The 27,502-nt window shown below is 42.1% G+C and overlaps 1 protein-coding gene across 6 annotated transcripts in view; it reads left to right on the forward strand.

Moving 5' to 3' along the window:
• tjp2b (tight junction protein 2b (zona occludens 2)) overlaps nt 1-27,502 on the forward strand; it is a 127,829-nt gene that overhangs the window by 74,513 nt on the left and 25,814 nt on the right. For all 6 annotated transcript variants that reach the window (XM_070447146.1, XM_070447144.1, XM_024002417.2 and 3 more), the window contains exons 2-4: nt 20,997-21,050; nt 26,624-26,748; nt 26,909-27,011. In XM_070447146.1, coding sequence (XP_070303247.1) covers nt 21,006-21,050; nt 26,624-26,748; nt 26,909-27,011 — 273 coding nt within the window. In that variant the 5' untranslated portion in view covers nt 20,997-21,005. The remainder of the gene's footprint in view (nt 1-20,996; nt 21,051-26,623; nt 26,749-26,908; nt 27,012-27,502) is intronic.

The following is a 27,502-nucleotide window of genomic DNA, read 5'->3' on the forward strand; positions in this document are numbered from 1 at the left end:
AATGCATACAAAATGAATCCCAAACGTTACTAATAAACTTTTCCAAACAAGTCAAACAATGTTTATAATCAAACCTTAGGTACCCTAATACGTAAATAAACGATCAAATTTAAGACGGAGAATCGTTATCATCCTTACCGGAGAAAAATACCAAAGAACGCGCTCTCTTCCACGCACTTGGAAACACTACAGCCAAAATGGGAGCCACCTAGAAAAAATTAGCCAGAAATTGTAGTTTTCCAAAAACCAGCCTGAAACTCTTTCTAAAGACTGTTGTCATCTAGTGGAAACACTAGGAACTGCAATCTGGGAGGACTTGGCCTTATAATAAAAGTGATAGCCATTGAAAATAGGGGTAGGCGGAATCTTCTTTTGGGGGGGGGGGGTGATTTGTCCTCGGGGTTTCGTTATACTCGCAGACATAATTTTGACAGTTGTAGAAACTTTAGAGTGTTTTCTATCCAAATCTACCAATTATATGCATATCCTAGCTTCTGTGCAGGCAGTTTACTTTGGGCACGCTTTTCATCCGGACGTCAAAATACTGCCCCCTACCCAAGAGAGGTTAACTTTAATGCAAGTCCCCTGAACTCTCGTGTATTTTCTGCATTATGCAATGACATGGGCAGCGACCATGTAACGCTTTTAAAACATACAGAGGTACGCTGGTTATCAAGGGGCAAAATATTGACACTTTTTTGAATTGAGAGACGAGCTTAACCTTTTCGTTACTGACCTTTTTCACTTGTCTGACTGCTTGCATGATGAGGAGTTTCTCAAACGACTGGCCAATCTTAGTGATGTTTTTTCTCGCCTGAATGATCTGAATCTAGGATTACAGGGACTCTCCGCAACTATATTCATTGTGCGGGACAAAAAATTGAGGCTACGATTAAGAAGTTGGAGCTCTTCTCTGTCTGCATTAACAAGGACAACACACAGGTCTTTCCATCATTGTATGATTTTGTGTGCAAATGAACAAGCTTACGGACAATGTCAAATGTGATATAGCGAAGCACCTGAGTGAGTTGGGTGCGCAATTACGCAGGTACTTACCCGAAATGGATGACACAAACAACTGGATTCGTTATCCCTTTCATGCCCTGCCTCCAGTCCACTTACAGATATCTGAACAAGAGAGCCTCATTGAAATTGCAACAATCGGTTATGTGATAATTTAATTTAATCAGAAGCCACTGCCAGATTTCTGGATTGGGCTGCGCTCAGAGTTTCCTGAATTGGCAAATCGCGCTCTTAAGACACTGATGCCCTTTGCAACCACGTACCTATGTGAGAGTGGATTCTCGGCCCTCACTAGCATGAACTAAATACAGGCACAGACTGTTTGTGGAAAATTATTTAAGACGGAGACTCTCTCCAGTACAACCCAACATTGCAGAGTTATGTGCATCCTTTCAAGCACACCCTTCTCACTAACCTGTGGTGAGTTATTCACAATTGTTGATGAACAAATAAGGTTTTATATGTAAGATGGCTAAATAAAGAATAATAATAATTATTATATTATTATTTGTGCCCTGGTCCTATAAGAGTTCGTCATTTCCCACGAGCCGGGTTGTGACAAACTCACACGCATTCTTATGTGAAATAAATGTATCATATAGTGTGTGTGTGGGGCAGGCTTACAATGATGGCAAAAAACAACATTTGAGAGTGCGCTGACCCTGGTGCTAGAGGGAGTACGCAGCTGGAGGTTGAATGTTTGAAGGGGTACGGGACTATAAAAGTTTGGGAACCACTGCTCTACACTATACTTGCTTATTTTGTCAAAAACTGAAAATAGGCAAACTATTAGAATTTGAGCAACCAGGAAATGGCGGACCGATTTCTGCATAGTGCATCTTTAATGAAACTCCAGCGGTAAATGTAGGTAATAGATCTCAAAGCAGGGCATCCCCAATTCCCCACTGAGCTAAACTTTTTGCAAATGGCTGGTTCATTTTCTCATAACACATCTCAACTGCAGTGTGTTTTTCAGCAGCTCACATCAGCAGGATTGGGAGATTTTTCATTAGCAGAGAAATCTACCGTGGATCGCTAAAATAAAGATTATGATCACACTTCCTCAATTTAAATATTATGGGGACACCTACACATTTGGCAGCCAAGCACAAGTTATCAGTGTAGCTTATTACTGTCTAGACATGATGTTGAATATTTTTACACCTAGAATAAAAACCTCCAGGTTTCTGTCGCTAAAAGTCCTTTAAAAAAAAAAGAAAGTCTGGAAAAACGATTCCCTTGCGAACCATTTCCTGGAAACACACATGCTGGGGAAATAATTACATAACCAACATCTCTAGTAATACGAATGCCGTTCGAATTTGGCTTATGTCTCTTTAATCCCAGAGTAATTTTTTTCCAGGTCACCCCTAACCTTCTGTCTAGAGATCCGGACAATAAAACACAAAATCAACAAATGCACACACACATGCAGTGCGCACAGACACACACAAACACACATTCAGTACGCATAGACACACACACACACAAACACACACACACACATACAGTATGCATTCACACACATGATCTCTATGTGCTATATGTGTGTGAGATTTAATTCCTGGTAAGCATTAGTCGTCTCGTACCGTGTGGATCAGAAAGGAATATAATTAAAACCCTGTTTATWCTATCGTGCCCACAGACCCGTACCATACTCTGCTTGCTCCGATAGCTTCTAGTTCTATGGTGGATGCAACTAATTAAACCGATTTCATACTAGATCCAGTCTCTCTCTAACGCTCCCGCTCTCTCTCTCCCCCTCTCTCTGTTACAGTGTAATTATGTTTTATTCAGCTGTCAGCTCAGTGTTGATCAGATGAGAGGAGATGAGTTGTAGAGGGTTGGGTCAGCTTGCCCCTAATTTCATTATACTGTGCTTTGCTACCTGCGGGTTTTCTACTGTCACTGTTTTAGTCATGAATATTGGTATCTGACACTGCACAATGAAGTGTTTGATATTCACCACATTACTGGGTGCTGATATTTGTGGGTGTGTGTGTGTGTGTGTGTGTGTGTGTGTTGTATTAGGATTACATAAGCCTGGAGGAAGCCGGTGAATTGGGGGGGGGAGAGAGAGACAGAGTAGGGAGGGAGAAGAGAATGTGGAGGGAGGGAGAGCAGACGGATGGGAGACCCTGGCGCCCTGACTCCCATTCCGACCGCCGACCGCTCGGCTGGTGTCGTGTAGCGAGGCGAATGACATGTCGACAGCTCTCCGCAGGAAGTGGGTGCGTGCAGTGTGCGCGCTCAGGACTCTGCGAGCAGGAGGAGGAAGCGTGAGTTGTGTTTATTTTTAGTTCCCCCTGGGCCGACTAATCCGTCCTGCCACTCCGGCTTAATGGGATTGGAGGTCGGCTGACTTCAGTAGGCATTGGACTGTAGGACCATAGGGCTGCTCTGTGGGCTCACTGGGTTGTCTGCTGTACCCCAACCAAACCAGCCTGTGCTGCTCTGGGCCAGGCTTGGCTACTGGGTACTGTGCTGGTGCCATACAAACAGAGTGTTGAGCCAAACAGGGCTCGAGCTTAGCTTAGCTGAGCTGAGCCATGGATAAGAAGCGTTCAGCGGGTCGAGATTGCGGGAGATGAGATGAGCCATGAATTTGGACTGCCTGCAGTTGGGGGACTGGTGTTCAGGGGCCCGAGGGGGTCCATGGCTGCGCCACACGGAGGAGGACCAGGGTGGAGGTGGTGGGGGCCGGGGAAAGAGGAGCGCAGCAGGAGGGCCAGGTGGAGGTCAACCCAGGCTGGAGGTGCCTCTCCTGGGAGGACCCTGGCTCAACTCGGAGGAACTAAGGAGCAGCGTGGTGGTGCTCTACGCTCCCGCTGGGAACACATGCTTCCTCCGACTGGTACTGGAGACAGATAGAGAGAGAGAGAGCCAGAGAGAGAGACCCTCTGCCCTTGCCGCTGATCATCCACCTCCCCAAAAGGATAAACTATCTAGCTCTGATCCCTTGAGGAAAGATCTCACCCTGCTCTCTGCTTCCCCCTTAGAGCTCCCTGGCTTTCTGGCATGTGTTTGACTAGATGTTTGTTTGTAGACTAACGTAGTTGTTTGGTTGTAGAACCGAGTGTTAAAACTATGTTAAGTGAAGTTCTGTTAAGTTGTGTTTCTGGAAAATTTATACTGTGGTAGCTAGCTGAACTCAGTATTACAACTTGGTTATTTAGCTGCAGAGAGACACTGTACTGTTGCACAGTTCCTCATGGAAATTCTAGTAAATCACAATTGCTAAATTTTGATCCAATAGGATATTGCTCGAGCCAAGAACTCTATTTGCCAAGTGGATAATACAGGGTTGAAAAACTGTGCTGCTCCAATAGGCAATTGCTCTGGCTGAGAAATGCTTTTCACTGCTCTTCATTTGAGAGGCGAAGAAACTGTTGATGAATGATGTTGACTCATACTCCCGTATTGGTGCTAGCACTCAGTCAGTGTGTGTGTGTAATGAAAAAGCTCTCCTGTTCCATCTCTCATGCTTGCAAAGTGTGAGAGAGAGGAGAGAGTGTGCTTTTGCATCAGTTGGAGGTCGGTAGCATTTAGCTGTGTGATTTGCACGGCAGTCAGTCTGTGGGTGGGTGGGTTGTGGGGAACAGTTATTTCCGGGTGGGTAGGGGGGTGTGGTGTCAGTGCAGTCCCTCCTGTGGGTTGAGTAGGTGTGTTCTACACTACATCCAGCTCTCTGGAACAGATAGGAGCCAATACAGATGGGTCCTGATGCTGTTCACACTAGAGAGAGGAGTTTACAGAGAGGATAGTACTAAAGGTTGCAGGATAGCTATGCATCTGTGGCTGTTGATCAATTTGCGTCCGTGTGTTTTTGTGTGTTCTGCATGTGTGTCTGTCTGCACATTGTCATCGCAGGTATAGAATTCTGTCAGATCAGTGTGTGTGTGTGTGTTTGTTAGGGATGGGTATTTGACATTTCTTGACTGTTTGAGTACTCACATAAAAAAAATGTAAAAAGCAATTTTTAGAACACAAGGCCCACACTGGAAATGTTTTTCTTCGTGTATCTATATGCCAACAGTGCGCAACGATGCCTAATTTATCATAACCATTACAGATAATGAATCCTAATTGCTAAATTGCCACATATACAGTACCAGTAAAAAGTTTGGACACACCAACACATTCAAGGGTTTTTCTTTATTTTGACAATTTTCTACATTGTAGAATAATAGTGAAGACATCAAAACTATGAAAAAACACATGGAATCATGTAGTAACCAAAAAAGTGTTAAACAACTCAAAATGTATTTTAGATTCTTCAAAGTAGCCACCCTTTGCCTTGACAGGTTTGCGCACTCTTGGCATTCTCTCAACCAGCTTCACCTGGAATGCTTTTCCAAAAGTCTTGAACTAGTTCCCACATATGATGAGCACTTGATGGCTGCTTTTCCTTCACTCTGCTGTTCCAACTCATCCCAGACCATCTCAAATTGGGTTGAGGTCGGGTGATTGTGGAGGCCTGGTCATCTGATACAGCACTCCATCACTCTCCTTCTTGGTCAAATAGCCCTTACACAGCCTGGATGTGTGTTGGGTCATTGTCCTGTTGCAATACAAATGATAGTCCCACTTAGCGCAAACCAGATGGGATGGTGTTTTGCTGCAGAATGCTGTGGTAGCCATGCTGGTTAAGTGTACCTTGAATTCTAAATAAATCACTTAGTGTCACCAGCAAAGCACCATCACACCACCCCCTTGCTTCACGGTGGGAACCACACATGCGGAGATCATCCGTTCACCAACTCACAAAGACACCGCGGTTGGAACCAAAAATCTAAAATGTGCACTTATCAGACCAAAGGACAGATTTCCACCGGTCTAATGTACATTGCTCGTGTTTCTTGGCCCAAGCAAGTCTCTTTTTATTATTGCTGTCCTTTAGTAGTGGTTTATTTTCAGCAATTCGACCATAAAGGCCTGATTTACACAGTCTCCTCTGAACAGTTGATGTTGAGATGTGTCTCCTACTTGAACTCTGAAGCATTTATTTGGGCTGCAATTTCTGATGCTGGTAACTCTAATGAATCCTCTGCAGCAGAGGTAACTCTGGGTCTTCCTTTCCTGTGGCGGTCCTCATGAGAGCCAGTTTCATCATAGCGCTTGAGGCATTTTGCAACTGCACTTGAAAAAACTTTCAAAGTTCTTGACATTTTCCGCATCGACTGACCTTCGTTTCCCTTTGCTTGTTTGAGCTGTTCTTGTCATAATATGGACTTGGTCTTTTACCAAATAGGGCTATCTTCTGTATACCACCCCTACCTTGTCACAACCCAACTGATTGGCTCAGACGCATTATGAATGAAACAAATTCCACAAATTATCTTTTAACAAGGCACACCTTTTAATTGAAATACATTCCAGGTGACTCTCATTAAGCTGGTTGAGAGAATGCCAAGAGTGTGCAAAGCTGTCATCAAGGCAAAGGGAGGCTACTTTGAAGAATCTCAAATATAAGATTTTTTGGGGTTACTACTAGAGGTCGACCGATTATGATTTTTCAACGCCGATACCGATTATTGGAGGACATAAAAAGCCGATACCGATTTAAATCGGCCGTTTTTTAAATATTTTATATATATATATATATATATATATCATACACACACACTAATTTTTGTAATAATGACAATTGCAACAATACTGAATGAACATTTTTATTTTAACTTAATATAATACATAAATAAAATCAATTTAGTCTCAAATAACATGAGAACATATGTTAAAACGAACTACCAGCTTTCATGGGTCTTCAATATTCCCAGTTAAGAAGTTTTGGGTTGTAGTGCAGAAAGCAGAGCTTGTCTGCATGGTCCCCTGTCAGTCTGCTCCTCCGCYAAACACAGACCTTATTTGAAGTAGATCAAGACATTCTCTATGGAAGACATGAACGGTAAAATAACGAAGGAACCCCTTTCAAGTTCAGCCGCAAGTTATTACAGGAATTATAACGCYTRGACTATTTCTCTCTAAACCATATACCTTTGACTAATCCGGAAACTATCCCCTCGAAAACAAAACGTTTATTCCGTTCCGTATTTTATCTAACGGGTGGCATCCATGAGTCTAAATATTCCTGTTACATTGCACAACCTTCAATGTTATGTCATAATTACGTAAAATTCTGGCAAATTAGTTCGCAAGAGCCAGGCGGCCCAAACTGTTGCATATACCCTGACTCTGCGTGCAATGAACGCAAGAGAAATTACACAATTTCACCTGGTTAATATTGCCTGCTAACCTGGATTTCGTTTAGCTAAATATGCAGGTTTAAAAATATATACTTGTGTATTGATTTTAAGAAAGGCATTGATGTTTATGGTTAAGTACACATTGGAGCAATGACAGTCATTGATTGATTGTTTTTTATAAGATAAGTTTAATGCTAGCTAGCAATTTACCTTAGCTTACGCATTCGCGTAACAGGCAGGCTCCTCGTGGAGTGCAATGTAATCAGGTGTTAGAGCATTGGACTAATTAACTGTAAGGTTGCAAGATTGGATCCCCCGAGCTGACAAGGTTAAAAATCTGTCGTTCTGCCTCGTTCCTAGGCCGTCATTGAAAATAAGAATGTGTTCTTAACTGACTTGCCTAGCTAAATAAAGATTAAATAAAGGTGTAAAAAAAAATATATATATATATATATATAAAAATCGGCAAATCGGCGCCCAAAATAGCGAGTTCCGATTGTTATGAAAACTTGAAATCGGCCCCGATTTATCGGCCATTCCGATTAAATCGGTCGACCTCTAGTTACTACATGATTCCATATTTGTTATTTCATAGTTTGGATGTCTTCACTATTATTCTACATTGTAGATAATAGTCAAAATAAAGAAAAAACCCTGGAATAAGTAGGTGTCCAAACTTTTGACTGGTACTATATATTCAGAAAACAAAAGTGCCATTTAAGATGAATTTATTGAAACTATAATGTTTTGTTAATTTAGCTGACAAGACGCTCTTATTTTCCAAGCCCTTATCACAGTCAAGACACACTTATTTTCTAGTAAAAAGCATGATCTAATATATAAGAATAAAATAGAACAGAATAATGCTAAGTAATACGCATCTCGCATCTGGAACAGTTATTCTGTAAATGAGAACGTGTTTTCAGTCAACTTACCTGGTAAAATAACGGATAAATAAAATTTGAAACGGGGCTCAAGTTGAAAGACAATTTGTTCAGGGTTACAAACCAAATCTCCCTTCTGTTCGATATACAGACGTTGTTTATTCTGCCTGCTCTTTGGAATTTTCTAAATGGATGAACAATTCCACATTGAACACTGCATGGGGATGAATTATGGCCACAACATATTTGGGGAGTAGGCCGTATTTTTTTGACTCGCACCCTAATCTAGCAGACCGTATTTGAATAATTAGCTGGTTTATAAACTGAACCAGGTTAGGTACAACTGGCGTTGGAGCAAAAACCTACAGCTCTCCAGGAACAGGGTTGGAGACCCCTGGCCTAGGTTAACCAATTCTAAGTGGCACTAGCAGTTTGCAACGTATGTGCGTCACTAGTTACCACAGGCACAAAGTCATAAACCTCTCCAATTTCTAAAATGGGTCTTCTTAAAATCTGATTTTAAACCTTTAACCACACTGCTAACATTATGCATAACCCTAAACTTAAATTAAGACCAAAAAGCTCATGTTTGTTTTCAGGATTTTTTTTCTAAATAATGCCAAATCTGACTTTGTAAATGTGGTTACTAGTGACAACTGCAAAGTAGCCTAAACGGAAATTAGACTGGATGCAATTATTCCAAAACTGCAGCTCATTGTTGGAACACATATTTCCCTACTTCAGTCAACCAGCCATTTTGAATTTGTGATAAAACTGTTGTCATTTTGCAAGTAATGTAGCTTGTGTTTGAGGGAGTTGTCGAGATGCGATTTGAATGAGTGAGACAGAGGGGAAAGGGAATTTAGGGAGAAGAACTGTTTGATACTAGGCTTGGTTTAATTTTTGGACCAATACAATGTGAATTGATTTATTTTTTGTTGTGGCCTGCAAATGCACATGCAATTGTAGGAAAGTAGCTTGAAAACTGCAACATTTTCATCCAGCCATGATGCACTGCTGAAGTCATAGTCAAACTCCTATGCTATGTTTGTCTCACTCGAGTTGTGTTCTGATTATTATTTTTATTTTACCTTTATTTAACTAGGCAAGTCAGTTATGAGAGGGTCCCTGATTTAATTTGCTATCACAAAAGGGCTCCCTGTTCCCAAAAAGTTTGAGAACCCCTGCTCTTTGTTGTGAGCTGAGCTGAGGGACTCTGGGGAGAAGCAGAGAACCATGAAGAGCAGCAGAGGTGTGACTGACTGTCTGTCACTTCAGGGCCTAGCTGCTCTCTCATAGCTACTAGTCCATATGTGCCCTGTATAACACCAGTATGGTATACAGTACCATGCTTAAAGGGGCAATCTGCAATTGCTACTTCCATTTTTGGACTTGTTTTGAATGTGGTCTATGGGCGAGGAGAGACTGCATTGCATACGCTTCTTCTCACATAGCCACCAACCAATAATTGGTGTGCATGAACAAACTGTGGTCAATAGAGAGCAGTTGGGATTTCACAGCATTGTAAAAGCCAACTGACTGAAACATAAAAATATGTTGTTGTTTTTACCTGGTCCAACTCAGACTGTGGAGGTTAGTTCCCACGCCCTCAGAAGACAGGCTCTATATCCCAGGGTCAGCGAGGACGGTGTGCGAGTTCCTTAGGGCTACACGATTAATCAAATGTTTATCTAAATTGTGATATTGACATGCACAATATCCATATCGCAAAAGGAAGCGATATTTTTGAAACGCCACCTAGCCGTCTCTAACACCCATTTTCTTTACTTTTGATTTGTTGCTTGAGTTGACGGAGTTCACTCACCGTCTCTCCTCTTTTGGCCGCTTCCCAATCCCACACACACCAAGCCCCACCCCCTGTCACTCAAGCAGACCGTTCCTCCGTATGCTTGAGATTCACTCTGCGTGCATTGACCAAACACCATTCAGTCAACAGATTTTTCCAAAAAAGAACGGCACAGCTTTCCACTTTGCTTCTTAATATAATTCCAAATGTTTTCTATATAATACTATTTGTGTAACTTTCTCTCTGAAAAATGCTAGTTTGTTGGTCTTAGCAAGCTGCAAATATGCATTAAATAAATTGTGTTAGGCGCTAATGCTAATCGCTAGCTAGCTGATTATCTAAATTCACTGAGATATGGCAAATCATGCTAGCAAACTTTTTCTCTAATACAGGCCGGTACCAGTGGTGGAGTATATCAGCATTGTTTGTGCAGCAGTGCCTTCAGAAAGTAGTCACACGCCTGAATTTAAAATGGATTACATTAAGATTTTGTTTCACTGGTTTCACACAATATCCCATAATGTTAAAGTGGAATTATATTTTTTTATTATAAATGAATAGCTGAAATGTCTTGAGTCTAAGTATTCAACCTCTTTGTTATGGCAAGCCTAAATAAGTTCAGGAGTAAAAATGTGCTTAACAAGTCACATAAGTTGCATGAACTCACTCTGTGTACAATAAGTGTTTAATATGATTTTTGAATGACTACCTCATCTCTGTACCCCACGCATACAGTTCAGTTATCTGTAAGGTCCCTCAGTCAAGCAGTGAATTTCAAAAACAGATTAAACCACAAAGACCAGGTTTTCCAATGCCATTCAAAGAAGGGCACATATTGATAGATGGGTAAACAAAATAAAGCGGACATTGACTATCCATTTGAGCATGGTGGAGTTATGAATTACTTTTTGGATGGTGTATCAATACACCCAGTCACTGCACAGATAGAAGTGTCCTTCCTAAATCAGTTGTCGGAGAAGAAGGAAACATCTCAGGGGTTTCACAATGAGGCCAATGGTGACTAAAACAGTTACAAAGTTGAATGGCTGTGATAGGAGAAAACTGAGAATGGATCAACATTGTAGTTACTCCACAATACTAACCTAATTGACTGAATAAAAATAAGGAAGCCTTTACAGAGTGAAAATATTCCAAAACATGCATGCTGTTTGCAGCAAGGCACTAAAGTAATACTGTATAAAATATAGCGAATCAATTCACTATTTGTTCTGAATACAAAGTGTCATGTTTGGGGCAAATCCAGTACAACACATTACTGAGTACCACTCTCCCTATTTTCAAGAATAGTGGTGGCTGCATCATGTTATGGTATGCTTGTAACCGTTGAGGACTGGGGAGTTTTTCAGGATAAAACAGAAACACAATGAAGCTAAGCACAGGTAAAATCCTAGAAGAAAACCTGGTTCAGTCTGCTTTCCACCAGACACTGGGAGATTAATTCACATTTCAGCAGAACAATAACATAAAACACAAAGCCAAATCTACACTGGAGTTGTTTACCAAGAAGACTGTTCCTGAGTGGCCGAGTTGCAGTTTTGACTTAAATTTGCTTGGAAATCTATGGCAAGACCTGAAAATGGTTGTCTAGCAATGATCAACAACCAATTTGACAAAGCTTGAAGAATTTTGAAAATAATCGAAAAAGCACAATCCAGGTGTGAAAAGACTCACAGCTGTAATCGCTGCCAAATGTGATTCCAACATGTATTGACTCAGGCGGTCGAATACTTATCTAATCACGATATATTACTGTTTTATTATTTTATGCATTTATTTTTTAACAAATTTTCTTCCACTTTGACATTACAGAGTATTTTGTGTAGATTGTTGACAAAAAAATTACAATTAAATTCATTTTAATCCCACTCTGTAACTCAACATCATGTGGAAAAAGTTAAGGAGTCTGAATACTTTCTGAAGGCACTGTACCTATCTATTTTAATCTAATTAGAGTCCCATGGGAAACACTGACCAACACTGTGGTTACTACTCTGTCAACCATCTCCACCCTTACTTTTTCATTCGTTGTCATGCCAAACAAAAGTGCATTCCAAGTGCCCACTATATTCCAACCGTAAAATTAGAATGATCATTCTATTTCTATGATTCCGACAGTTTATCCAACAGTTTTGATGTATAATCACAGGTAAAATCGCAATCGCAATATTTGGTACAAATATTTTTTTCCCATATTGTGCAGCCCTAGTGTATGAATGCATGGTTGCGTGTGTGTGCAGGCAGAGGTAGGTCAGTCTCCTACGCTGACCGGTGCCGAGTTAATCACCAAAGCATTGATCCATCCGGATGTGTGTCTGTTTCCACTTTGTCCTGGAGTTAGGTGTGTGTGTGTGTGTGTGTGTGTGTGTGTGTGTGTGTGTGTGTGTGTGTGTGTGTGTGTGTGTGTGTGTGAGAGATTTAGATACTCCTACTCAATTGGCTAACACAGAGAGGGTCAGGCCTATTTTAGAGCCTGTGTGGGACAGTGTTTTCAAATCAAATTTTATTTGTCACATGCGCCGAATGCAACAGGTGACCTTACCGTAAAATGCTTACTTACAAGGCCTTAACCAACAATGCAGTTCAAGAAATAGAGTTAAGAAAATATTTACAAAATAAACTCAAGTAAAAAATAAACATTAACACAGTAAAATTACATAACAATAACGAGGCTATATACAGAGGCTACCGGTACAGAGTCAGTGTGCGGGGGTACAGGTTAGTCGAGGTAGTTTGTACGTGTAGGTTGGGGTAAAGTGACGAGATAATAAACAGCGAGTAGCAGCTGTGTAAAAACAAAGGGGGGAGGGTCAGTCAATGTAAATAGTCCGGGTGGCCATTTTATTAATTGTTCAGCAGTCTTATAGCTTGGGGGTAGAGGCTGTTAAGAAGCCTTTTGGACTTAGACTTGGCGCTCCGGTACAGCTTGCCATGCGGTAGCAGAGAGAAAAGTCTATGACTTGTGTGACTGGAGTCTTTGACAATTTTTTAGGGCCTTCCTCTGACACTGCCTAGTATATAGGTCCTGGATGGCAGAAAACTTGGCCCCAGTGATGTATTGGGCGGTACGCACTACCCTCTGTAGCTCCTTACGGTCGGATGCCGAGCAGTTTCCATATCAGGCAGTGATGCAACCGGTCAGGATTCTCTCGACAGTACAGCTATAGAACTTTTTTGAGGATTTGAGAACCCATGCCAAATCTTTTCAGTCTCCTGAGGGGGAAAAGGTGTTGTCGTGCCTTCTTCACGAGTGTCTTGGTTTGTTTGGTGATGTGGACACCAAGGAACTTGAAATTCTCGACACGCTCCACTACAGTCCCGTCGATGTTAATGGAGGCCTGTTCGGCCTGCCTTTTCCTGCAGTCCACGATCAGCTCCTTTGTCTTGCTCACATTGAGGGAGAGATTGTTGTCCTGGTACCACACTGCAAGGTCTCTGAACTCCCTATAGGCAGTCTCATCATTGTTGGTGATCAGGCCTACCACTGTTGTGTCGTCAGCAAACMTAATGATGGTGTTGGAGTCATGCTTGGCCACGCAGCCCTGATGGGCCCCTGTGTTGAGGATCAGCGTGGCAGATGTGTTGTTGCCTAGCCTTACCACCTGGGGGTGGCCCGTGAGGAAGTCCAGGATCCAGTTGCAGAGGGAGGTGTTTAGTCCCAGGGTCCTTAGCTTAGTGATGAGCTTTGTGGGCACTATGGTGTTGAACGCTGAGCTGTAGTCAATGAACAGCATTCTCACATAGGTGTTCCTTTTTTCCAGGTGGGAAAGGGCAGTGTGAAGTGCGATTAAGATTGTGTCATCTGTGGATCTGTTGAGTCTTATGCGAATTGGTGTGGGTCTGGGGTTTCCGGGATGATGGTGTTGATGTGAGCCATGGCTACCAACGTGAGTACTACTGGGCGTTATTCATTTAGGCAGGTTACCTTCACATTCTTGGGCACATGGACTATGCTGGTCTGCTCGAAACATGTGGTTATTACAGACTCGGTCAGGGAGAGATTGAAAGTGTCAGTGAAGACACAATAATATATAATGGAAAACAAAATTCACACTAAGGACCAAACAACATTAAATATATATGGAAAAATTACACCAAGTAAGACATCAAAGATGCAGCCATTTAGATGCAGCATGCTCGCAGTACACGCCCTGGTAATCCATTTTTGCTCCGCAGCCTTGTGAATGTTGACCTGTTTAAAGGTCTTGCTCACATCGGCTACGGAGATACTCGAAGCGAGTATAAAATACCTTTAGCTTGTCTGGTAGACTCGCGGCACTGGGCAGTTCGCGGCTGGGTTTCCCTTTGTAGACCATAATAGTTTGCAAGCCCTGCCAAATCCGAAAAGAGCGTCAGAGCCGGTGTAGTAGGATTCAATCTTAGTCAGTATTGATGCTTTGCCTGTTAGATGAGGGCATAGTGGGATTTCTTATAAGCATCCAGATTATTGTCCCACTCCTTGAATGCGGCAGCTCTAGCCTTTAGCTCTGTGTGGATGTTGCCTGTAATAATGGCTTCTGGTTGCGATATGTACGTATGGTCACTGTGGGGACGACGTCGTCAATGCAGTTTTTGATGAAGCCGGGGACTGAGGTGGTATACTCCTCAATGCCATTGGATGAATCACGGAACATATTCCAGTCTCTGCTAGCAAAACAGTCCTGTAGCATAGCATCCGCGTCACCTGACCACTTCTGTATTGAGCGAAACAAATCGAATCAAATTTTATTAGTCACATGCGCTGAATACAACAGGTCAATACATTCTAAGTCAGAACCGTCAAGAGTAGTGTTGCTAGACGGGCAGGCAGGTGCGGGCAGCGATCGGTTGAAGAGCATGCATTTCGTTTTGCTTGCAATTAAGAGCAGTTGGTGGCCACGGAAGGAGGGTTGTATGGCATTGAAGCTCTTCTGGAGGTTTGTTAACACAGTGTCCAAAGAAGGGCCAGAAGAATACTGAATGGTGTCGTCTGTGTAGAGGTGGATCAGAGAATCACCAGCAGCAAGAGCGACATCATTGATGTATACAGAGAAAAGAGTCGGCCCGAGAATTGAACCCTGTGGCACCCCCATAGAGACTGCTAGAGGTCCGGACAACAAGCCTTCCGATTTGACACACTGACCTCMATCTGAGAAGTAGTTGGTGAACAAGGCAAGGCAGTCATTTGAGAAACCAAGGCTGTTGAGTCTGCCGATAAGAATGCAGTGATTGACGGAGTCGAAAGCCTTGACCAGGTCGATGAATACGGCTGCACAGTATTGTCTTTTATCGATGGTGGCTATGATATCGTTTTGGACCTTGAGCGTGGTTGAGGTGCACCCATGGCCAGCTCGGAAACCAGATTACATAGCGGATTTAAGTCTGCCTGCATAAGTCCCCGGCCACTAGAAGTGCCGCTTCTGGATGAGCATTTTTCTTGTTTGCTTATGACCTTATACAGCTCGTTGAGTCCAGTCTTAGTGCCAGCATCGGTTTGTGGTGGTAAATAGACAGCTACCAATAATATAGATGAGAACTCTCTTGGTAGATAGTTTTGCCTACAGCTTATCATGAGGTACTCTACCTCAAGCGAGCAATACCTCGAGACTTCTTTAATACTGGACCAGAGAGGTAATTTGGTTTTTGTATTGGTTCCCCAATCCATGTCTTTACTATAGAACCATACAGGAAAAGTAGTGGTTTTGCATCAAAGCCAAGACTTATCTTCATGACTGAGTTCACGGGTCATCAGTACTATATGTCATGGGTCATTTGAATTCAGTGTGAAAATTGAACAAAAATGTCCATAGATGTTTTTTCCAGATTGCAGAAAGAATCTACATTGCCTTCAGAAAGTATTCATACCCCTTGACTTATTCAACACTTTGTTGTGTTACAGCCTGAATTCAAAATGGATTATATCGAGAGAGAGAAAAAATTCTCACTAATCTACACACTATACCCCATCATGACAAAGAGAAAACATGTTTTTTTGAAATGTTTGCACATTTATTGAAGAATAAATATTGAAATATTGAATATACGTCAGTTTTCACACCCCTGAGTCAGTACATGTTTGGATCACCTTTGGCAGCGATTACAGCAGTGAGTCTTCTGGATACATTTCTAAGAGCTTTGCACACCTGGATTTTACAATATTTGCACATTCTTCTTTTAAAAAATGTCAATCTCTGTCAAGTTGGTTGTTGAACATTGTTAGACAGCAATTTAAGTCTTGCCACAGATGTTCTAGCTGATTTAAGTCAAAACTATAACTCGGCCACTCAGAATCATTCAATGTCATCTTGGTAAGCAACTCCAGTGTATATTTGGCCTTGTGTTTTAGGTTATTGTCCTGCTGAAAGGTGAATTTGTCTCCCAGTGTCTGTTGGAAAGCAGACTGAACCAGGTTTTCCTCTAGGATTTTGCCTGTGCTTAGCTCGATTCCGTTTCTTTTTAACTTCCCGAAAAAAAACCTAGACTTTGCCGATGACAAGCATACCCATAGCATAATGCAACCACCACCATGCTTGAAAATATGAAGAGTGGTACTCAGTGATGTGTTGTGTTGGATTTGCCAAAACATAACTTTGTATTCACAGCCACAGTAAAAAAAAAAATGCAGTTTTACTTTATAAGTGCCTTATTGCAAACCGGATGCATGTTTTGGAATATATTCTGTACAGGCTATGTTCTTTTCCCACACATTTAGGTTAGTATTGTGGAGTAACTACAGTGTTGTTGATCTATCCTTAGAGTTTCATGGCTGTGATAGGAGAAAACTAACTGCTTTAAAGAACCATTGGCCTCATTGTGACATCCCTGAGCGGTTTCCTTCCTTTCCGGCAACTGAATTAGGAAGGACGCCTGTATCTTTGTTGTGACTGGGTGTATTGATACACCATCCAAAGTGTAATTAATATCTTCATCATGCTCAATGGACATTGGAAAACCTCCCTGGTCTTTGTGGTTGAATCTGTGTTTGAAATTCACTGCTCGACTGAGGGGCCTTACAGATAATTGTATGTGTGGGGTACAGATATCAGGTCATCATTAAAAAATCATGTTCAACACTTTATATTGCACACAGAGTGAGTCAATGCAATTTTATTTTACTCCTGAACTTATTTATTCAATACATTTCAGCTTTTAATTTTCAAAAATGTCTAAAAATACAATTCCACTGACATTATTGGGTATTGTGTGTAGGCCAGTGACTCAAAATCTCATTTAAAATGAAGGCTGTAACCACAAAATGTGGAAAAAGTTGAGATGTGTGAATACTTCCTACAGTGACATTTTCTCACAAATTGCCATCCCAAATAGRAATTGTCCAAGAAATATGCTTGCATTGTTGATTTCTTACATTGTAACAATAATGACACATCATAAGAATGGCCGCAAATGTTCAGATGAGCAGGAAATTCCCTTTTTCATCCGATTTATGGAATATCTTTTATTGGTGGAACGAATAAATCAGTCGGGCTCTAGTCTTAAGACTTCGATACAAAATTGTACCTCTTTCATACTGTGATGATCAGTATCACATATACTCTGTGTTCAGCTAATGTTCAGTAACTCATGTAGTATTGTGTTAAGATGATTGTAGTAAAAAACGGATGTATCTGTTAAAGAAGCATCTACTGTTTGCGAAGATAATATTCTGTAACTTAAGTTGTTGTGTTAAAGTAGCGTTCACTAACTATGTCTGTAATGTTCCGTTCACTAACCGTTAGGACTGGGTATTGCCAGGGACCTCATGATACAATATTATCACCATACTTAGGTGGTGTTGTGATTCTTATGATTCTAAATGTATTGCGATTTGATATTCCAAAATTATTGCTCACTATACTGTGTTATGTATGTATGAATGTATGTATGTACAGTACGAGTCAAAAGTTTGGACACACCTACTCATTCAAGGGTTTTTCTTTATTTTTACTATTTTCTACATTGTAGAATAATAGTGAAGACATAAACTATGAAATAACACATATGGAATCATATAGTAACCACAAAAGTGTTAAATAAATCAAAATGTATTTAATATTTTAGATTCTTCAAAGTAGCCACCCTTTGCCTTTGCACAGGGAGATCATCCGTTCACCTACTGTGCGTCTCACAAAGACACCGCGGTTGGAACCAAAAATCTCAAATTTGGACTCATCAGACCAAAGACAGATTTCTACCAGTCTAATGTCCATTGCTCGTGTTTCTTGGCCCAAGCAAGTATCTTCTTATTATTGATGTCCTTTAGTAGTGGTTTCTTTGCAGCAATTCGACCATGAAGCCCTGATTTACAAAGTCTCCTCTGAACAGTTGATGTTGAGATGTGTCTGTTACTTGAACTCTGTGATGCTTATTTGGGCTGCAATTTCTGAGGCTGGTAACTCTAATGAACTTATCCTCTGCAGCAGAGGTAACTCTGGGTCTTCCTTTCCTGTGGTGGACCTCATGAGAGCCATAGCGCTTGACATTTTCCGCATTGACTGACTTTCATGTCTTTAAGTAATAACGGACTGTCGWTTATTTTTGCTTATTTGAGCAGTTCTTGCCATAATATGGACTTGGTATTTTACCAAATAGGGCTAACTTCTGTATACCCCTACCTTGTCACAACACAACTGATTGGCTCAAACGCATTAAGAAGGAAAGAAATTCAAGGCACACCTTTTAATTGAAATGCATTCCAGGCGACTACCTCATGAAGCTGGTTGAGASAATGCCAAGAGTGTGCAAAGCTGTCATCAAGGCAAAGGGTGGCTAAAATATATTTTGATTTGTTTAACACTTTTTTGGTTACCACAGTATATGATTCCATATGTGTTATTTCATAGAAGAATATAGTAAAAATAAAAATATWTWTTTTTTTTAATGAGTAGGTGTGTCCAAACTTTTGACTGGGACTTTATATATATTACATAAAAATTAAAAAATACAAATTAATACTTGGAGTCAAAGTATCGATACAATATCGGCCAAAATATTTTTTCCCTCATCACTATTCGATAATGTGATTTGATGTTCTAAACATATTGTTCACTAATGTTATATGGCTGCTGCAGAGAGACAGAGACCATGACAAAATTCGTTTTGGTCAGTAATGGCTAGGGCTGTGACAATTATGCAATATTGTGTAATGATTAATTGTCATGCAAATTGCTACGACATACCTAATGAATACAACACAGCTTTGGTGACACCCATGTCTCAAAAACAAATGGTTTTGACTGCWTGCAAGTTTTGGAAATGAAGCTTCTCCTTACGACCGTGCTGTTCTGCTTGTAAAATGATTACCAACTTTACCCACTTAATGTAAAAAAATTAAAAAAAAGAACTGCTAGACTATATTTACTTTAACATAATGATTACATTTTTATTTTTTATTTAACCTTTCTTTAACTAGGCAAGTCAGTTAAGAAGAAGTTCTTATTTACAATGACAGCATAGGGAACAGCGGGTTAAGTGCCTTGTTCAGGGGCAGAACAACAGATTTTTACCTTGTCCGCTCGGGGATTCGGTCCAGCAATCTTTCGGTTACTGGCCCAACGTTCTAACCACTAGGCTACCTGCCACTCCGGCATATTCAAGTTGAATCCCCACTTCTCCTAAAATGAATGTATTATAACGAAAAAACATTTTTGTTTGCGGTTATTGTCCATATTATCGGTTACACAATTATACAATAAAAGTTCTCACTATTTAAAAAATAAGATGGAGAACAAGCTATAGGATGAAAAACCAGAGTTTTGGTGCTGGTACAGCCATCTAGCTTTCGTTAAATTGATTTTTTATTTGTATTTTTTTTACCAATCAATACTAGGAGTCAAAGTATGAATAAACTCAGCAAAAAAAGAAAGGTCCCTTTTTCAGGACCCTGTCTTACAAAGATAATTCGTAAAAATCCAAATAACTTCACAGATCTTCATTGTAAAGGGTTTAAACGCCTAAGACAGTGCTACGGGGAGACTGGACGGACAGCTGATCGTCCTCGCAGTGGCAGACCACGTGTAACAACACCTGCACAGGATCGGTACATCCGAACATCACACCTGCGGGACAGGTACAGGATGGCAACAACAACTGTCCGAGTTACACCAGGAATGCACAATCCCTCCATCAGTGCTCAGACTGTCCACAATAGGCTGAGAGAGGCTGGACTGAAGGTTTGTAGGCCTGTTGTAGGCAGCTCCTCACCAGACATCACCGGCAACAACGTCGCGCACAAACCCATCGTCGCTGGACCAGACAGGACTGGCAAGAGTGATGGTTTATCGTCGAAGGAATGAGCATTACACCGAGGCTTGTACTCTGGAGCGGGATCGATTTGGAGATGGAGGTTCCATCATGGTCTGGGGCGGTGTGTCACAGCATCATCGGACTGAGCTTGTTGTCATTGCAGGCAATATCAATGCTGTGCGTTACAGGGAAGACATCCTCCTCCCTCATGTGGTACCCTTCCTGCAGACTCATCCTGACATGACCCTCCAGCATGACAATGCCACCAGTCATGCTGATTGTTTGTGTGTGATTTCTAGCGAAACAGGAATGTCAGTGTTCTGCCATGGCCAGCGAAGAGCCCGGATCTCAATCCCATTGAGCACTTCTGGGACCTGTTGGATTGGAGGGTGAGGGCTAGGGCCAATCCCCCCAGAAATGTCCGGGAACTTGCAGGTGCCTTGGTGGAAGAGTGGGGTAACATCTCACAGCAAGAACTGGCAAATCTGGTGCAGTCCATGAGTAGTAGATGCACTGCAGTACTTAATGCAGCTGGATACAGCCAGATACTGACTATTACTTTTGATTTTGACCCCCCCTTTGTTCAGGGACACATTATTCAATTTCTGTTAGTCACATGTCTGTGGAACTTGTTCAGTTTATGTCTCAGTTGCTGAATCTTGTTTTGTTCATACAAATATTTACACATGTTAAGTTTGCTGAAATAAATGCAGTTGACAGTGAGAGGACGTTTCTTTTTTTGCTGAGTTTATTATATAGTCCGAAATAATACTGCGTTATGTAACTATCTATTTTTTCCCCCCAATCACTACTAACTGTTTTGTTCTCGGTCCACAGAGCTCAGGAATGGAGGAGACTGTTTGGGAGCAGTACACTGTGAACCTACAGAGGGTGAGTTGAACTCTGTCTCTCTCTCTGTCTATAGACAGTGCATTCGGGAAATAATCACACCCCTTGACTTTTTCACAAAAAAAATTACATTACAGCCTCATTCTAAAATGTATTTAAAAAAAAAATAAGAAAAAAAAAGAAAAAAAGGTTTCTCATCAATCTACACACAATACCCCATAATGACAAAGCGAAAACACCTTATTTACGTAAGTATTTAAACCCTTTGCTATGAGATTTGAAATTGAGCTCAGGTGCATCCTGTTTCCATTGATCATGCTTGATGTTTCTACAACTTGATTGGAGTCCACTTGTGGTAAATTCAATTGATTGGACATGATTTGGAAAGTCACACACCTGTCTATATAAGGTCCCACAGTTGACAAAGCATGTCAGAGAAAAAACCAAGCCATGAGGTCGAAGGAATTGTCCGTAGAGCTCCGAAACAGGATTGTGTCGAGGCACAGATCTGGGGATGGTATCAACCAATTTCTGCAGCATTGAATGTCCCCACAAACAGAGTGGCCTCCATCATTCTTAAACGGAAGAAGTTTGGAACCACCAGGACTCTTCCTAGAGCTGTCCGTCCGGCCAAACTGAGCAATAAGAGGAGAAGGGCCTTGGTCATGGAGGTGACCAAGAAGCCGATGGTCACTCTGACAGAGCTCCAGAGTTCCTTTGTGGAGATGGGAGAAACTTCCAGAAGGACAACCATCTCTGCAGCACTCCACCAATCAGGCCTTTATGGTAGAGTGGCCAGATGGAAGAAACTCCTCAGTAAAAGGCACATGACAGTCAGCTTGGAGTTTGCAAAAAGGCACCTAAAGGACTCTCAGACCATGAGAAATTCTCTGGTCTAATGAAACCAATATTGAACTCTTTGGCCTGAATGCCAAGTGTCACGTCTGGAGGAAACCAGGCACCATCCTTACAGTGAAGCATGGTGGTGGCATTATCATGCTGTGTGGATGTTTTTCAGTGGCAGGGACAGGAAAACTAATAATGATCGATGGATAGATGAACAGAGCAAAGTACAGAGAGATCCTTGATGAAAACCTACTCCAGAGTGCTCATGACCTCAGACTGGGGCCAAGGTTTACCTTCCAACGGAACAACGATCCGAAGCACACAGCCAAGACAACGCAGGAGTGGCTTCGGGACAAGTCTCTGAATGTCCTTGAGTGGCCCAGCCAGAGCCCGGACTTGAACCTGATCGAACATCTCTAGAGAGACCTGAAAATAGCTGTGTAGCGACGCTCCCCATCCAACCTGGCAGAGCTTGAAAATCTGCAGAAAAGAATGGGAAAAATTTCCCAAATACAGGTGTGCCAAGCTTGCAGCTTCATACCCAAGACTTTAGGCTGTAATTGCTGCCAAAAGCACTTCAACAAAGTACTGAATAATATGTAAATGCGATATTTCAGATGTTTTTTTATATATACATTTGCAAACATTTCTAAACCTATTTTGGCTTTGACGTTATGGGTTATTGTTGTAGATTGATGAGGGGAAAAAATGTAATCCATTTTAGAATAAGGCTGTAACATAACAAAAGTCAAGGGGTCTGAATATTTTCCAAATGCTCTATATATTTCTCTGTCGTGTGGTGTGTGTGTGTGTGTGTGTGGTGTGTGTGTGGTGTGTGTGTGTGGGTGTGTGTGTGTGTGTGTGTGTGTGTGTGTGTGTGTGTGTGTGTGTGTGTTGTGTGTGTGTGTGTGTGTGTGTGTGTGTGTGTGTGTGTGAGACTACAAAGGGGTAGTTAACCTGTGACTTTTACATGTACTGGCCCTGGATTTCTCTCCTATGGTTTCTCCCCAGTGGAGGTTCACAGTGTAGTGTGTGTGTGTGGTGTTTTGCCTTTGTCATCAGCAAAGGACCATAGCAGGTGAGTTGATTCCATTTGAAATCAGGACAAAAAAAACACCCTGATTTTGGTGATTTTCATTAAATGTAATCCATAGAATTGTCCTTTTGAAAGAAGGTTTGTTGACATATTTGACATTTGTATTTGTATCTGAAAGCGTAGTTTAGAATAATGAATCTAGGTTGGCATATTTATGACATGTTGGCCTTATCCAGGACTCATTTAAAGGTAATGAACAGTCAAAATCATGTTTTCATGAAACCAGATCAAAGTATGATGACCAAAGTATGAAAAATGACTGTTGCTTCTACATTGATAAAGTTTGATCATAGAGTTACTGGTCCCCTCCCCCATGTCAAGCACTTGGATTCATTATTAAGGGGACAAGGTGACGTCACCTTAACTCTAATTCTAATAGACCAATAGTAACATGATCATTTAAATAAGTACCGTCTTGTAACCAACATCGGAGAAGGGGTGTTTGCAGATGGGTGTGATTTATATACCTAGATAGCTACTCTAATTGTGATCAACATTTCACTGTTGGGTGTCACCAAATATAATTACAAGTTTACCCTATTCATCTATGGCAAAGATACTCAAATATTCCCTTATCATCTGTTTCTGATGTTAGCTAGGTCTTCAGCCAGCATGGAACAAAAGGGGGTGAAGGGTAGTTCAAAACTCTGGCGCAGTTGTCAAGTTAACACATCCGTCAGTGCTGCTGTGAACCGCATCACAAGAGAAATGCCAAGCGGTAGATAAATAAAAGTATTATAGAATTGATGCAATTTCAATGTTGTTTGAGTTGCTTTATGTATCACCACAATTACTGCCACACTGCTCAATGCATACTGTATGTGTTTCAAAGAGCGGTCATTCAAGGCGAGCTCATGAATATAAGCTCCTTGCCCACTCACTCTGTCTTTTCAAACTTCCTGGTCGATAGCCATGAGAGAAAAAGTACTTTTCAGAATAACTGTTCAGGACCTTTAAGACTCCATAATGTTTCATTTGTAGATGCTACAGGCCTCATTTAAGACTCCATATTGGTGTCATATAAAGCTTTACTGCTTGCTCTGTAATATTAGTATTTTTATTTCATATATTTTTTCACATGATGTTCAACGATATAAACTCAGCAAAAAAAGAAAGGACCCTGTCTTCCAAAGATAATTCGTAAAAATCAAAATAACTTCACAGATCTTCATTGTAAAGGGTTTAAACACTGTTTCCCATGCTTGTTCAGTGAACCATAAACAATTAATGAGCATGCACCCATGGAACGGTCGTTAAGACACTAACAGCTTACAGACGGTAGGCAATTAAGGTCACCGTTATGACAACTTAGGACACTAAAGAAGCCTTTCTACTGACTCTGAAAAAACACCAAAAGAAAGATGCCCAGGGTTCCTGCTCATCTGCGGGAACGTGCCTTAGGCATGCTGCAAGGAGACATGAGGACTGCAGATGTGGCCAGGGCAATAAATTGCGGTGTCTGTACTGTGAGAGGCCTAAGACAGCGCTACAGGGAGGCAGGACGGACAGCTGATCGTCCTCGCAGTGGCAGACCACGTGTAACAACACCTGCACAGGATCGGTACATCCGAACATCACACCTGCGGGACAGGTACAGGATGGCAGCAACAACTGCCCGAGTTACACCAGGAATGCACAATCCCTCCATCAGTGCTCAGACTGTCCACAATAGGCTGAGAGAGGCTGGACTGAAGGTTTGTAGGCCTGTTGTAAGGCAGGTCCWCATCAGACATCACCGGCAACAACGTCGCCTATGGGTACAAACCCACCGTCGCTGGACCAGACAGGACTGGCAAAAAAGTGCTCTTCACTGACGAGTCGCGGTTTTGTCTCACCAGAGATGATGGTCGGATTCGCGTTTATCGTCGACGGAATGAGCGTTACACCGAGGCCTGTACTCTGGAGCGGGATCGATTTGGAGGTGGAGGGTCCGTCATGGTCTGTTGCGGTGTGTCACAGCGTCATCGGTCTGAGCTTGTTGTGCAGGCTCATCCTGACATGACCCACCAGCATGACAATGCCACCAGCCATACTGCTCGATCTGTGCGTGATTTCCTGCAAGACCGGAATGTCAGTGTTCTGCCATGGCCAGCGAAGAGCCCGGATCTCAATCCCATTGAGCACGTCTGGGACCTGTTGGATCGAGGGTGAGGGCTAGGGCCATTCTCCCCAGAAATGTCCGGGAACTTGCAGGTGTCTTGGTGGAAGAGTGGGGTAACATCTCACAGCAAGAACTGGCAAATCTGGTGCAGTCAATGAGGAGTCGATGCACTGCAGTACTTAATGCAGCTGATGGCCACACCAGATACTGACTGTTACTTTTGATTTTGACCCCCACTTTGTTCAGGGASAGCTGTCCGTCCTGTCTCCCTGTACCGCTGTCTTAGGCGTCTCACAGTATGGACATTGCAATTTATTGCCCTGGCCACATCTGCAGTCCTCATGTCTCCTTGCAGCATGCCTAAGGCACGTTCACGCAGATGGGCATCTTTCTTTTTGTGTTTTTCAGAGTCAGTAGAAAGGCCTCTTTAGTGTACTAAGTTTTCATAACTGTGACCTTAATTGCGTACCGTCTGTAAGCTGTTAGTTTCTTAACGACCGTTCCACAGGTGCATGTTCATTAATTGTTTATGGTTCATTGAACAAGCATGGGAAACAGTGTTTAAACCCTTTACAATGAAGATCTGTGAAGTTATTTAGATTTTTACGAATTATCTTTGAAAGACAGGGTCCTGAAAAAGGGACCTTTCTTTTTTTGCTGAGTTTATTTGACACACTAAGGAGGTAAGTGTTGTTAGGGGAAACCATGTCTCCGACTAATACCCTGCTCTCCATATCCCCCATTACTGTGTGTGTGTGTGTCTGTTACTCCTCCTACAATGCATCTTCCTTTAGACGGACAGGAGATGTCTTGCTTCCCCTTTGATAGCCAAGAGCTCCAAGGTTGACCTGCTTTCTCTATCGTTCAATCCCTCTCTCATGCTCGTGCTCTCTCGCTTTCACTTTCTCTATTCCTCTCTCTTTCTCTATCCATCTCTCTTTTCGTGGGAGATTTGTCATGTCTACTACTTGGACGTGACTGTATTCTGGCTAGAGCGAGTGTGTGCGTGCGTGTGATTGTTTTCTATCCGTCTTGCACTGCTCTCCTGGTCTCTTTCTTTCTCCCCCCCTCTCTCCCTCCTCTATGTCCTTCTAAACCTGTGGGTTGTGATACATGTGTCATTCAGGGCAGAGACTGTTAGAGCCAAATTGGAAACGCAAGCTGTCTGCTCCCCCCTCCTCCCTCACCCCACCAACCGATCTCCTCTCATCTTCCCCGTCTATGTGGTTGTAGTCAACCCTTCAACCCAGCCAATGTTACCATGCTCTCTCTACCTGTCTGTCTGTCTACTTTCTCATTCAATGTCAAACCATTTGTTTGTCTGACCTCCCAATCCCATTCCCCTGTCCAATTTCAACACTATATCTTTCCATTGCCCAACCCCCAGCTTAATTGTCTGTCTGTCTGTCTTTCTCTCTCTGTCTCTGTCCCTCACTCTCTCTCTCTCTCTGTCTGTCTCTTTCTCTCTCTCTCTTCTCTCTCTCTCCGTTTCTCTGTCTCTCTCTTTCTCTTTGTCTCTCTATGTCTCTCTCTCTCTCTATGTCTCTCTATGTCTATGTATCCTGCATGCAGGACTCCAAGATGGGGTTTGGTATCGCTGTGTCGGGGGGGCGGGACAACCCCAACGTGGAGAATGGAGAGATGTCAATCATCGTGTCAGACGTCTTGCAGGGAGGACCAGCTGATGGACTACTGTTGTACGTTACACTGCTTTTTTCCCCCCAAATCAGTACAGATGAAAGAAAGGAAGGACACAATGAGAGGAAGCCATTTTAGACTAATGAGGTGCGCCCCTAGAACCCTTTTATTTGAGGTTTTGTGTGAACTGTGTGTTGTGTTTGTTGTTTCCCTCCCCAGTGAAAATGACCGTGTGATCCAAGTCAACTCCATCCTCATGGACAACGTGCCTCATTCCTTCGCGGTGCAGCAGCTACGCAAATGTGGGAAGATCGCCAAGATAGTGAGTATCACTGTAGTTAGTTAGTTAGATTACAGGAAGGAAGCCAACTGAAGAAGGWTGGCAATAATGGCCAATTGTTCAAGAGATTTGTGTTTTTCCATTGGCAATTAGATGGATCATATAATATTAATATTAATATAGGCCAGACTTGGAAAAATAGATTTTCATACCAATGATGTAATGGTTGACCAGACTTATACAGAGATGATTTGGCCCAGCAGTTTAAAAAAGTTAACCAGACAAGTTCAGCTAGTTCTAGCAGTGTGACAGTGTTTTACACTCCACTGAGCTTGAGCTCATTCTTTCCAGGTGACGCTCCTTTAACACTGCACAGCCAAAAATAATCTTACTAACCTTACTGTCATGGCCTCTGCTCCTGCCCCGCCTCTGCTCCTGGCTCTGTGTGTGTGTGTGTGTGTCCCACGGGTGTTTTGTTGCACGTGTTAACTAATGCGATCCTTTCGATCAAAATGCTGCAGTCTAGTGTTCAG

The sequence above is a fragment of the Salvelinus sp. IW2-2015 genome, linkage group LG15 (assembly GCF_002910315.2).
Source record: "Salvelinus sp. IW2-2015 linkage group LG15, ASM291031v2, whole genome shotgun sequence".
Taxonomy (NCBI): Eukaryota; Metazoa; Chordata; class Actinopteri; order Salmoniformes; family Salmonidae; genus Salvelinus; species Salvelinus sp. IW2-2015.